Below are 15162 nucleotides of genomic sequence, written 5' to 3' on the forward strand. Positions count from 1 at the left end.
GTTAATAAGGAGCAGTGAAGAAAAGGGGAAAATAATTAAGCTATTTGGACTAGTGACTAGATGTTTGTTATAATTAAAATACTTTCTTTCATTTCTCACATTAGTTGGTGTATATTCTCTTATCATGTGTTTCTTACAGTTTCGTTCTTGAAATTCCCTATCATATACATGCTTGGATGCTTGTTAATGCAGATTTTTGGACTCTACTTCAGGGCTATTGAATCGGAATCTCTCTGGCTAGGACTCCAATTTCTTAGATCACTAAGAAATCTAAATTTTAAACAAGCTTCCTATGTACACTGACATTTCAGAACTAGTACCATAATCTGGTGTGGTGGCATGCACCTACACGGGAGGCTGAGGCAGGAGGATCGCTTGAACTCAGCAGTTCTAGGCTGCAGTGAGCTACAATCGTGCTACTACACTCCACACTCCAGCCAGGGTGACCGAGTGAGACTGGACACCCCGTCTATTAAAAAAAAAAGAATGAGTACCACTCATAATAATGTCATTATAGAATTAGACAAACCCTATCTGTCTTCCAGTTCTCCTTATCCCTATTTCTGTGTTAAGGATACTGAGGTAAGAGAAGGTGAGTGCTCTAAAATCACAAAGGCTGCCTAGAGCCTGCCAGGCCTTGCTCCTAGGCCTCCTCTCCCCACCATGAAGGACAGATGGACTGAATTGGGCTAGGTAGCCATTGGTTCAATTTTAAGATTCTATATTTTTAGTTTGCTAAAAGTAAAAGTATGTATTATTTTGCTAATGAAAAACCCATACCACATTGTCTATCGTGGGTACATACAGTCATGAGCTGCATAATGACGTCTGATCAACAAGGGACCACATGTACAACTGTAGTCTCATAAGATTATAACAGAGCTGCCCTATACAAGTGTACCACTTTTTAATCTTTTATACCATATTTTTACCATACCTTTTCTATGTTTAGATATATTTTGATATACAAATACTTACCATTGTATTACAATTGCCTACAGTATTCAGTACAATACCATATAGGCTTGCAGCCTAGGAGTAATGGGCCATAACACATAGCCTAGGTGTGTAGTAGGCTGTCCCAGCCCATCTAGGTTTGTGTAAGTGCACTCTATGACATTCTCTGTGATGCCTCATGACATGTTTCTCAGAATGTATCTCTATCATTAAGTGATACATGACTGTATTTCCTTTAGAATCAGGAAAAAATTAACTTACTAAACACAACCAAACAAAACAGGAAACATAATTATAGACTTAGTAAGCTATACATCATCCCTGCTTCTCTCAATAAAGCAAACAGCAGAGCATCCCAAGGCCCTTCAGACCTCCCCTACCAAGTGCTACAGAAAGCACAGAAACTATCCAGCTTTGCCCACAACCTCAACTCCTTGGTAGCGACAGAAACGTCTGAGGGGCAAGTCAAGTGGCAGGTAACTGGGTAGGGAATCGGCCTTTTGAAAGATGTGATGTGGCATCAACGTGGATCTGGCTAAATTTCTGGTTAACCTCCAGGCTCTCTGCCTGGCCCCATCCTCCACGTTCTCTCTAGAGTATGGCAAAAAGGAGAGTCCAAAATGAAAGGAGGCAGAGGAAGAGACAATTCAGACTAGAGAACTAAATTCAACTAAGAATACCTGCTTATTTTCCCAGACCACAGAATGCCCTGTAGGGCAAAAAGGAATGAAGATGACAACATCTTTCACATCCAAATGCTGAGGTAAGTCCCAGAAATTGTTTTGAGGAGAGAGATGGAAAATAGGACAGTAATCACTACCTTTGAGAACAAAGTTCCTAAATATAATGAGTAGCACTCAACTCCCGATTATCTTTGCACATTGAGGACAAAGGCATTCACAGGAAAGGAAAAATAGTGGACGCATCCAGGGATCCGAGGGTGCCAACACCACTCCCATCTCAGTTCCCTGGGATGCACACGTGGATTACCACAAGTGCTGAGTGAAAATTCTAGGGAGTGCCTGCCCATCTTGGTTCAGGTCTGCCTGCTTCATGACTACAGAAGCCCTTTGACATGTGGAATCACCCACACCCTTCTTCCCTTCCCACTCGCAGCTAAAAACAGGACCCTGAGACCCTCATATATAATGTCCCCAAGGCCCATTGATAGTCTCTTGGGAAAAGTATATGTCTTCATGCCGGGAGATGAAACAAAGGAAAGAGCAGAGTATTGCCAGTACTGTGCCCCAGGCAGCATCTTCAATGAGCCCAATTTTATATTAATATATATATATTTTTGTGTGTGTGTGTGTATAAGCAGACATTAAAAATACTAGTAAGAATTACTCTAAAATGGTCATGCATGGTGGCTTACACCTGTAATTCCAGCAATTTGGGAGGCCAAGGCTGGAGGATCACTTGAGGTCAGGAGTTCAAGATGAGCCTGGCCAATATGGTGAAACCCCATCTCTATTAACAGCACAAAAATCAGCTGGGTGTGGCATCTGTAATCTCAGCTACGTAGGAGGCTGAGGAAGGAGAATTGCTTGAACCCAAGACGCAGAGGTTGCAATGAGCTGAGATCGTGCCACTGCATTCTATCCTGAGTGACAGAGCAACTCTAAAAAAAAAAAAAAAAAAAAAAGTCTCTAAAATGTCAATACTGGTTACTCCCAGTGAGCTTAATTCTCTTCACATTTTTCTGAATTTTCCAATTTTTTTTATGATAAAAGGTTTCTTTTTTTTTTTTTTTTATAATTAGGGGAAAACATTACTTTAAAAAAAATAATGGCTATAATTCACCCAGAGATGAAAGTGGAATATAACAGATGAGGTCATTTATGTAGTACAATGTTTGAAAGTATATAGAAAAAAAAGAGTGCAGAGACAAAAACTTCACTTCCTCTTCTCTATAGCCCATTGTTGTTACTTACCTGTAGAATTCCCAGGCCTCTGTTTATCTATTTCTAGGAGTCCCTGTAAGTTATTATATTATTATTTTTTAAGTTCTTAAGTGATACGGTTTGGCTCTGCATCCCTATCCAAATCTCACTTTGAATTGTAATCCCCAGAATCCCCATGCATCAGGGGCAGGACTAGGTGGAGGTAATCAGATCATGGGGGCAGTTTCCCTCATGCTGCTCTCATGATAGTGAGTGAATTCTCATGAGATCTGATAGTTTTATAAGCATCTGGCATTTCCTCTGTTGGCACTCATTCTCTCTCCTGCTGCCCTGTGAAGAGGTACCTTCTGCCATGATTGTAAGTTTCCTGAGGTGTTCCCGGCCATACAGAACTGTGAGTTAATTAAACCTCTTTATAAACTGCCTAGTCTCAGGGAGTTCTTTATAGCAGCAAGAAAGGACTAATATAGTAAACTGGTACCAGTAGAGTGGCGTACTGCTATAAATATACCCAAAATGTGGAAGTGACTTTGGAACTGGGAAACAGGCAGAGGTTGGAACAGTTTGGAGGGCTCAGAGGAAGACAGGAAGATGTGGGAAAGTTTAGAACTTCTTAGAGATTATTGAATGGTTTTGACCAACATGCTGATAGTGACATGAAGAATGAAGTCCAGGCTGAGGTGGTCTCAGATGGAGATGAGAAGCTTATTGGGAACTGGAATAGAAAGGTCACTCTTGCTATGTTTTAGTAAAGAGACTGGAGGTATTTTGCCCCTGCCCTAGAGATCTGTGGAACTTTAACCTTGAGAGAGATGATCTGAAATTGGAATTTGTATTTAAAGGGGAAGCAGAGCATAAAAGATGAGAAAATTTGCAGCCTGACAATGTGATGGAAAACAAAAACTCATTTTCTGGGGAAAAAATATGCAAGATGTCTGCAGAAATTTGCATAAGAAACAAGGAGCAGAATGTTAATCACCAAGACAATGGGAAAAATGTCTCCAGGCCATGTCAGAGACCTTCAGGGCAGCCCCTCCCATCACAGGCCCAGAGCACTAGGAGGAAAAAATGGTTTTGTGGCCACTGCCTATCCAGCTCCAGCCATGGCTAAAATGGGCCAACGTACAGCTCAGGTCATGGCTTCAAAGGGTGCAAGCCCCAAGCCCTGGTGGCTTACATGTGGTATTGGCCCTGTGAGTGCACAGTTGTCAAGAATTGAAGTTTGAGAAGCTCCACCTAGATTTCAGAGGATGTATGGAAATGCCTGGATGTCCAGGCAGAGGTTGCTACAGGGATAAAGCCCTCAGGCAGAACCTCTGCTAGGGTAGTGAGGAGCAGAAATGTGGGGTCTGAGCCTCCACACAGAGTACCCACTGGGACACTACCTAGTGCTGTGAGAAGAGGGCCACCATCAACCAGACCACAGAATGGTAGCTCCACTGACAGTCTGCACTGTGCACCTGCACAGACACTCAACACCAGTCTGTGAAAGCAGCCAGGAGGGGGGCTGCACCCTGCAAAGTCACAGGGGCAGAGCTGCCCAAAGCATGGGAGCTTACCTCTTGCATCAGCATGACCTGGATGTGAGACATGGAGTCAAAGGAGATCATTTTGGAACTTTAAGGTTCAATGATTGCTCTATTAGATTTCAGACTTACATGGGGCCTGTAGCCCCTTTGTTTTGGCCAATTTCTCCCCTGTGAAATGGGTGTATTTACCTAATGCCTGTACCCCCATTGTATCTAGGAAGTAAATGACTTGCTTTTGATTTTACAGGCTCACAGGTGGAAGGGACTTGCCTTGTCTCAGATGAGACTTTGGAATTGGACTTTGGGTTAATGCTAGAATGAGTTAAGACTCTGGGGGACTGTTGGAAGGGCATGATTCTGTTTTGAAATGTGAGGACATGAGATTTGGGAGGGACCAGGCACAAAATGGTATGGTTTGGCTCTTTGTCCCCACCCAAATCTCACATTGAATTGTAATTCCCATAATCCTCATGTGTCAAGGACAGGACCAGGTGGAGGATAACTGGATCATGGGGACAGTTTCCCCCATGCTGCTCTCATGATAGTGAGTGAGTCTCATGAGATCTGATGGTTTTATAAGCATCTGGCATTTCTCCTTCTTGCACTCATTCTCTCTCCTGCTGCCCTGTGAAGAGGTGCCTTCTGCCATGATTGTAAGTTTCCTGAGGCCTCCTGAATCATGCTGAACTGTGAGTCACTTAAACCTCTTTTCTTTATAATTACCTAGTCTTGGGTATTTAATCATAGCAGCATGAGAATGAACTAATACATTAAGTTTAATCCACAGCTTTAAACTTCTATATCATCAAAGCTTTTCACCTGAGCTGCCAATAAATGGCAAAATGACTAAATCTAATTTTCATATTATTTTGTTTTCTTTTCTTTTGATACAGATATTGACAGGTAGTAAACCACTAGCTGAATGAGATAATTATAAAACTATTACATCTGAATAATTGTGAAGTTAAATATATGATTTTTACATCATGAAAAAGATGAAAATTTTAAGTATCAGTGAGTTTCTTAAAGTTAAAATCAAATTACAGATAAGTAACAAGCAATGGAGAATTTCCTTGTCTAGAATAGTATGTGGGTCTCATATTCAAGATGCTTCAATTACTTCACCCTTCACCACAGTGTATGATTTCAAGTCCCTCTAGAACAGGAAATATCCCGATCAACCCTAATTATCAGGTGGTAATAAAGTCCATAAAGCTTTTTATTTCTTCTTTTTAACATATTTTCACTATATGATTAAACTATACAACATATACAGAACACTATTTTGATGACGCTCCACTTATTTGCCACGATCCGTTTAATGCTTGAGATTATTTCTCACATTGCTCCCATGTTTGAAGGCTGTTGTTCTCTAAAGGATGACATTAGTGAAAGAGATATTGTTGCTTCCACATGGTAAAAATAAGTTATACAAGATACAAGACTGTCAAAGAGGACCATCTGGCATTTTCTTTGATGTATCTGTCATGAGGTGGAATAAATAATAGATTCAGAATTTGAAGACCAATATTTAAAACATAGCCTCACATTTTGGTAGTTAAATAATTACACTTGCCCACTTTACTTACTTTTTTCACCTTTACTTACTTTTTAAAAATGGGAGTTAGATTGATTTGGAGGGTTGAAGGAAGATGGTGGGATAGAATACCCTACCCATTGTGCCCCTGACAGGAAAACCAAATTTGACAACTATCTACACACAAAAAAGCATCTTCATAAGAAACAAAAATCAGCTGGGCACAGTGGCTCATGCCCATAATCCTAGCACTTTTGAAGGATGAGGCAGGAGAATTGCTCGGGCCAGGGAATTCAAGACCACCCTGGGCAACATGGCGAAACCCCATGTCCACTAAAAATACAAAAATTAGCCAAGCAAGGTGGAAGATATCTGTAGCCCCAGCCACCAGGTGGTGAGGCTGAGCTGGAGGATTTCGTTTAAGCCCAGGAGGTGGAGGCTGTGGTGATTGAGATTCCACCACTACACTACAGCTCCAAGTGACAGGAGTGAGACCTGTCTCCAAATCCAAAAAAAAAAAAAAAAAAAAAAAAAAAAAGAACCAAACATCAGGTAAGGACTCTCATGGTATCTGATTTTAACTTCATATCTCTGAAAAGAATAGGAAATAGGAAACAGTCTCGAATTGCCAATGCCACCTCTCCCATTCCCCTACAGCAGCTGCATAGCTCAGAGAAATCTGTGTGCTTGAGAGGAGGAGAGTGCAGTAATTATGAGACTTCACATTAAACTCAGTGCTTCCCTGTTACAGTGGAAAGCAAAACCAAGTGGAACTCAGGTGATGCCCACACAAGGAGGGAGCATGCAGATCAACCCTAGCCAGAGGGGAATCGCCCATCCCAGTGGTGGGAACTTGAGTTCGGGTCAGCTTCGTTACCGTGGGCTGAAGTGCTGTCGGGCCATAAATAAACTTGAAAGACAACCTAGACCACAGGGACTGCAAGTCTTAATGCTGAGCTGGGCTTGGAGCAAGGGGACTTGGGGGTGATGCAAGCTACTGAGAAACTAGCTAGGGCAGCTAAGGGAGTGCTTGTGCCACCCCTCCCCTAACTCTAGGCAACACAATTCCAAAAGAGACCTCTTCCTTCCACTTGAAGAGAGGAGAGGGAAGAGTAAAGAGGATTTTTATTTTGATTCTTGAATACTAGCTCGGCCACAGTAGGATAGAGAACTGATCACGGTTGTAAGGCTCCATTCCAGGCTCTAGCTCCTGGATGACATTTGTAGACACACCCTGGACCAGAAGGGAATCTGTTGCTGTAAAGTGAAGGACCCAGTCCAGGCAAAGCCTATCACCTGATGACTAAAGAGCCCCTGGGCCCTGAATAACCAGTAGGGATACCCAGGTAGTAAGCTGTGGGTCTTGGGTGAGATTCTGAGAGGTGCTGACTTCAGCTGAGACACAACACATTTGAAACTCTGATGGCTGTGGTGAGAAACTCCTTCTGCTTGAGGAAAGGGAAAAGTAAAGGGAACTCTGTCTTGCACTTTAGGTACTAGCTTGGTCACAGTGGGGTAGAGCACAAAGCAGGTTCTTTGCACAAAGCAAGTCCTGAGTCCGGGACTTGGTTCTTAGACAGCATTTCTCGACCTGTCCTGAGCCAAAGGGGAGCCCACTGCCCTGAAGGGTGAATCCCAGTCTGGCAGAATTCACCACAAGTTTACCGAAGTGCCCTTGGGCCTTACGTGAACATCAGCAGTAGCTTGGCAATACTCCCTATGGGTTTCTGGTGGTTGTGGTCATGGAGTGAGGCTCTTCTGCCTGTGGAAAGGGGAGGGAAGAGTGGGAAGGACTGTTTCTCATGGCTCAAGGACTAGCTAAGCCACAGCAGAACAGAATACCAAGTAGACTGCTAAGGTTTTTAACTCCAGCCCCTAGCTCTCAGATGGCATCTCTAGACCAGCCCAGGGCCTGGAGGAAATTGCCACCCTGAAGGGAAGAACACAAGCCTGGCTGGCTTTACCAACTGCTGATAGCAGAGCCCTAGTGCCTTGAGCAAACATAGGTGTTAGCCAAGTATTGATTATAGTGGACATTGGGTGAGACTCAGGGCTGTGCTGGCTTCAGGTCTGACCCAGCGCAGTCTTTGTGATGGTGGCCACAGGGGTGATTGTGTCACCTCAGCCCCAGGTGGCTCAGCACAGAGACAGATAGACAGACAGAAAGGAAGAGAGAAAAAGAGGGAGAAAGAGAGACTGATTGACTCCATTTGTTTAAGAGAAAGTAAGGGAAGAGAAGAGTCTGCCAGGTAATACAGAGAAGTATTCTGGATCTTATGTAAGACCACCAAGCCAGTGTGAGTCTATGAGTCTCCAAGAATAACAGAATTACTAGGCTTCAGTCTCCTAATACAGTTATGACTTAGATCACAACACCCAAGTCCTTTTGAATGCCTGGAAAGCCTTCCTACGAAGGACAGGTAAAAACAAGCCCATGATGTGAAGACTACAATAAATACCTAACTTTTTAATATCCATGCCCAGATACTGACAGACATCAATAAACATGAAGACCATCCAGAAAAACATGACCTCACCAAACAAACTAAATGAGGCACCAGGGATCAATCCTGGTGGAGAAAGGTATGCAACTTTTTAGACAGACAATGCAAAATAGCTGTGTTGAGGAAATTCAATGAGATTTAAGATAACACAGAGAAGGAATTCAGAATGTTATCAGATAAATTTAACAAAGAGATTGAAATTAAAAAGAATCAAGAAGAAATTCTGGAGTAGAAAAATGCAACTTACATATTAAAGATTGAATCAGAGTTTCTTAATAGGAGAATTGATTAAGCAGAAGAATTAGTGGGCTATTTGAAAATACACAGTCAGAGGAGATAAAAGCAAAAAAGAATAATGAAAGAATGAAGCATACATACAAGATCTAGAAAATAGCCTCCAAGGGGCAAATTTAAGAGTTACAGGTCTTAAAGAGGAGGCAGAGAAAGAGAAAGGGGAAGTAAATATATTCAAAGGGATAAGAACAGAGAACTTCCCAAACCTAGAGAAAGATATCAATATCCAAGTACAAGAAAGTTATAGAAAACCAACCAGATTTAACCCATAGAGGACCACCTCAAGGCATTTAATAATCAGACTCCCAAAGGTCAAGAATAAAGAAAGGAGCCTAAAAGCACCAACAGAAAAGTAACAAATAACATACAATGGAGCTCCAACACACCTAGCAGCAGACTTTTCAGTGGAAACCTTACAGGCCAATAGACAGTGGCATGACATATTTAAAAGGCTGAAGGAAAAAAATTTTACCCTAGAGTAGTGTATCTGGAGAAAATATCCTTCAAATATGAAGGAGAAATAAAGACTTTCCCTGATAAACAAAAACTGAGGAATTTCAACACCAGACCTGTCCTTGAAGAAATGCTAAAGGGAGTACTTCAATCAGAAAGAAAAGAATATTCATGAGCAATAAGACATCATCTGAAGGTACAAAACTCACCAGCAAAAATAAGTACACGGAAAAATACAGACTATTATAACACTGTAACTGTGGTATGTAAACTACTGTTAAGTAGAAAGACTAAAAGATTAACCAATCAAAAATAACTACAACAACTTTTCAAGACATAGACAGTACAATAAGGTATAAACAGAAACAACAAAGAATTAAAATTAAAAAGTTAATTAAAAAGTGGGGGACAAAGTTAAAGTGTAGAGTTTTTATTAGTTTTCTTTTTGCTTGTTTATGCAAGCAGTGTTTAGTTGTTATCAGCTTAAAATAGTGAATTATAAGATAGTTTTTGCAAACCTCACAGTAACCTCAAATCAAAAACCATACAACAGGCACAGAAGAAATAAAAAGCAAGAAATTAAATCATACCACCAGAGAAAATCACCTTGACTAAAATCAAGACAGGAAGGAAAGAAGGAAGAGAAAACCACAAAACAACAGGAAACAAATAACAAAATGGCAGGAATAAATCTTTACTTATCAATAACAACACTGAATATAAGTAAACTCTCCAATAAAAAGATGGAAAAATATATTTTGTGTCAATGGAAACCAAAAAAGAGCAAAGTAGCTAGGCTTATATCAGCCAAAATACATTTAAAGACAAAAACTATACAAAGAGACAAAGAAGGTCATTATATAATGATAAAAGGGTCCATTCAGCAAAATGATATGATGATTATAAATATATGTGCACCCAAAACTGGAGCACCCAGATATGTAAAGAAAATATTATTAAAGAAAGAGATGAACTCCAATAAAATAATAGCTGGAGACTTCAACACCCCACTTTAAGCATTCAACAGATCTTCTAGACAGAAAATAGTCAAAGAAACATCAAACTTAATCTGCACTATGGACCAAATAAACCTAAAAGATACAGAACATTTCATCCAATGGTTGTAGAATACACATTTTTTTTTAATTTTTTAATTTTTTTCTTTTCTTTTTCTTGCCCTATCTTATGGTGCTGAAGAATACATATTCTTCTCAGTACACAGATCATTCTCAATGACAGACCACATGTTACGTCACAAAATAAGTCTTAAAACACTCAAAACACATTGAAATAACATCATGCATCTTCTCTGACCACAATGGAAGAAAACTTTAAATCAATAACAAGAGGAATTTTGAAAACTATACGAACACATGGAAATTAACAATATACTCCTGAATGACCAGTGGGTCAATGAAGACATTGAGAAGTAAATTGAAAAGTTTCTTGAAACAAATGATAATGGAAACACACATACCAAAACCTATGGAAAACAGCAAAAGCAGTTCTAGGAGGGAAGTTTATAACTGTAAATGCGTACATGAAAACAGAAGAAAAACCTTCAATAAACAACCTAATGATTCATCTTAAAGAACTAGGAAAGCAAGAGCAAACCAAACTCAAAATCAGTAGAAGAAAAGAAATAGTAAAGATCAGAACAGAGATAAATGAAATTAAAATGGAGAAAACAGTACAAAAGATCAATGAAACAAAATGTTGGTTTTTTCGAAAAGGCAAACAAAATTGACAAATCTTTAGCCAGAATAATTAAGAAAATACGAGAGAATAAATGAATAAAATAAATAAATAAAATCAGAGATGAAAAAGGAGAAATTACAACTGATACGGCAGAAATTCATAGGATCATTAGTGGCTACTATGAGCAGCTATATGCCCATAAACTGGAAAATCTAGAAGAAATGAATAAATTCATAGACACATACCATGTACCAAAACTGAATCATGAAAAAATCCTCAACAGACCAAATGAGATTGAAGTCATAATAAAAAGTTCCCCAGTAAAGAAAAGCCCAGGATCTGATGGCTTCACTGCCAAATTCTACCAAACATTTGAAGAAGAACTAATACTACTTCTACTCAAACGATTCTGGAAAATAGAGAATGGAATACTTCCAAACTCATTATAGGAGGCCAGAAGTATTACCTTGATACCAAAACTAAACAAACACACATTAAAAAAAACTACAAGCCAAATATCTCTAAACAATATTGATTTAGAATCATTAATAAAACACTAACAAACTGAATTCAATAACACATTAAAAAGATATCTCTTCATGGCCAAGTAGGATTTATCCCAGGGATACAAGGATGATTCAAAATACACAAATAACTCAGTGTGATATATCATATCAACAGAATGAAGGCCAAAAACCACATAAACATTTCAATTGATGGTGGTGCTAAAAATGCATCTGGAAAAATTCAACATCACTTCATGATAAAAACCATCACAAAACTGGATAGAGAAGGAACATACCTCAACATAAAAAAGCCATATATGATAGACCCATAGCTAGTGTCATACTGAATGAGGAAAAACTAGAAGCTTTTCCTCTAGGGTCTGAAACATGACAAGGATGCCCACTGCCACTCTTATTCAACATAGTACCGCAAGTCCTAGCTACAGCAATCAGACGAGAGAAAGAAATAAAGGGCATTCGAACTGGAAAGGAACAAATCAAATTATCCTTGCTGGTAGATGATATGATCTTATATTTAGAAAAACCTAAAGACTTCAATGAAAAACTATTAGAATTGATAAACAAATTCAGTAAAGTTGCAGGGGACAAAATGAACACACAAAAATCACTAGGATTTCCATATGCCAACAGGGAACAATTTGAAAAATAAATTAAAAAGTAATCCCATTTACAATAGCTACAGAGTAAAATCAGTAAGAATTTACTTAACTGAGGAAATAAAAGATCTCTACAATGAAAACTATAAAACATTGATGCAAGAAATTGAAGAAGACACAAAAAAATGGGAAGATATTCCATGTTCAAGAACTGGAAGAATGAATATTGTTAAAATGTCCACACTACTCAAAGCAATCTACAGATTCAATGCAATAATTATCTAAACAATGACATTCTTCGCAGAAATAGAAAAAAAATCTTAAAGTTTATATGGAACCATAAAATACCCACAATAGCCAAAGCCATCCTGAGTAAAAAGAACAAAACTGGAGGAATCACATTACCTGACTTCAAATTATATTACAAAGCTATAGTAACCAAAACAGCACGGTACTGGCATAAAACCAGACACACAGACCAATGGAATAGAATAGAGAACCCAGAAACAAATCCATACATCTACAGTGAAATCATTTTTTTTTACAAAAGTGCCAAGAACATATAGTGGGGGAAGGACAGTCTCTTCAATAAATGGGTCTGAGAAAACTGGATATCCATATGCAGAAAAATGAAACTAGATCTGTATCTCTAGCCATATACAAAAATCAAATAAAAATGGATTAAAGACTTAAATCTAAGACCTCAAACTATAAAATTACTGTAAGAAAACATTGGGGAAACTCTCTAGGACATTGAACTGGGCAAAGATTTCTTGAGTAATATCCCACAAACACAGGCAACTAAAGTAAAAATGGACAAATGAGATCATATCAAGTTAAAAGTTTCTGCATAGCAAAAGAAACAATCAGCAAAATGAAGAGACAACTCACAGAATGGAACAATACATTTGCACACTACCAATCTGACAAGAGATTAATAACAAGAATATATAAGGAGCTCAAACAACTCTATAGGAAAAGATCTAATCATCTGATACAAAATGGGCAAAAGATATGAATAGACATTTCTCAAAAGAATATACACAATTGGCAAACAAGTTTCTGAAAAGATGCTTAACATCATTGATCATCAGAGAAATGCAAATCAAAACTACAACAGGATATCATCTCACACCTGTTAAAATTACTTTTATCCAAAAGACAGGCTAACAAATGCTAGTAAGGATGTGGAGAAAAGGGAACTCTCATACACTGTTGGTGGGAATGTAAATTAGTACAACCAGTATGAAGAAGAGTTTGGAGATTACTCAAAAAACAAAAAAAAATAGAACTACCGGCTAGGAACAGTGGCTTACAGCTGTAATCCCAGCACTTCGGGAGGCTGAGGCAGGTGGATCACTTGAGGTCAGGAGTTCAAGAACTACCACAAAATCCAGCAATCCCACTCCTAGGTAGGTACCCAAAAGAAAGGAAATCAGTATATCAAAGAGATATCTGTACTCCCATGTTTATTGCAAAACTATTCACAAGAGCCAAGATTTGGAAGCAACCTAAGTGTCCATCAACAGATGAATGAATAAAGAAAATGTGGTACATATACACAACGGACTACTTGTCAGCCATAAAACTCAATGAGATCTTGTCATTTGCAACAACATGGGTGGAACTGGAGGACATTATGTTAACTGAAATAAGCCAGGCACAGAAAGACAAACTTCACATGTTCTCACTTATTTGTGGGATCTAAACATTAAAACAACTGAATTCATGGAGACAGAGAGTAGAAGGATGGTTACCAAAGGCTAGGAAGAGTAGTGGAGGGATGGGGGAAGTGGGGATGACTAATGAATAAAAAAAAAAAAAAAGAATAAATAAGATCTAATATTTGCTAGCACAACAGGATGACTACAGTAAAAGTAATTTAGTTGTACATTTAAAAATAACTAAAAGAGTATAAGTGGATTGTTTGTAACACAAAGCATAAATGCTTGAGGTGATAGATACCACATTTGCCCTGATGTGACTGTTACGCATTGTATGCCTGTATCAAAATATCTCATGTGACCCATGAACATATATACCTACTATGTGTCCATAAAAATTAAGAATAAATAAAATGGGAATTGCAAGTATCTGAAAAAGGCAAGTGTTTGTGAAAACATTGTCATCTACCTGGGGCTCTATGCCCTTAAAAATTCTATCCATACCATTTAGATAGCCTGGAGCAGCTGGTTGGAGCTGGAGTTAATGAAGTAAGGTGTGGGAATAAACAGGAAGGGTTTCCTCCACTCAGGGACCAAGGCTATGAAACATTCCTTCCTTATCTTAGTTGAGTATATGTTCCAAGGAAGACTCTTCTGGAGCATTCTCAGTGGGAGTCAATCCTTAAGTTAGGAGAGAGGCAGAGCTTGGCCAGAGGGCTCAATCTACCAGCAGAACCCTTTGCCATGTTACTACTTTGGTACGCGGTGTACAGAGTGGATGAGTGCCAGTTGAAATGGAACTGGGAACAGGTACAGGGTGGGAAAGCAATGCTCAGCCAGGGACCTTCTGGGCCTCAGGCTTGATTCAGTGTGTACCAAGGAATGCCAAAGGCAGATCTTGTTCCCACTGTGCCATTCTGACCAAAGAGGCCCTGACCAAAAGGACAACCATCTAGTCTCAAAAGAGAAGAGATGGTATCCTCCTGACAATCAGCCTCTAAAACTGCAGCACTACTTCTTGTGGAGGTAAGGAAGGCTGCCACTAAGAATGTACATAAGGGTCTTTAGAGATAGAACAGTGTCTCCCCATCTGTGTTCTGCAAACATTAAACCCATAAAATGCCCTGGAAAAAGTCTCCCTGCTATCAAGTGCATTTGGGAAATAATGTTTACTATATTCCTCAACTAGGAGGATCACACTACCCCTTAAGCACATGCAAGGGGCTGACAAGTCATGCCACTTAAAAACATCTAACTTTGTTTAACCAACCTTATTAAAAGAGGTTAACATTATTTAGTGGTTAAGAATAGGGGTTCTGGAGCCAGGCCTTGTACCTCATGTTCCTCTACTTATTAGCTGTGTGAGCTTGGGCACGTTGTGCTCCTGTGGCTCAGTTTCTGCACCTGTTGTAAAATGGAAATGGAAATAATAATATACCTTCCTCATGGAGGTGTCATGAAAATGAAATGAGCTACTAAGTACAAATCATTGAGAACAG

At 39.3% G+C, this 15162-nt stretch overlaps 1 protein-coding gene across 7 annotated transcripts in view; it reads right to left on the reverse strand.

Moving 5' to 3' along the window:
- The window catches only part of UBE3D (ubiquitin protein ligase E3D), a 187105-nt gene that overhangs the window by 47308 nt on the left and 124635 nt on the right, over positions 1–15162 (reverse strand). The window contains exon 10 of one of the 7 annotated variants that reach the window (XM_031667273.1): positions 14999–15067. The exons of the other annotated variants lie outside the window; for them this stretch is intronic. Coding sequence (XP_031523133.1) covers positions 15017–15067 — 51 coding nt within the window. The 3' untranslated portion in view covers positions 14999–15016. Of the gene's footprint in view, positions 1–14998; positions 15068–15162 lie in introns of those variants that run through there. 7 annotated transcript variants of the gene reach the window in all.

This window comes from Papio anubis, chromosome 6, assembly GCF_008728515.1.
Source record: "Papio anubis isolate 15944 chromosome 6, Panubis1.0, whole genome shotgun sequence".
NCBI lineage: Eukaryota > Metazoa > Chordata > Mammalia > Primates > Cercopithecidae > Papio > Papio anubis.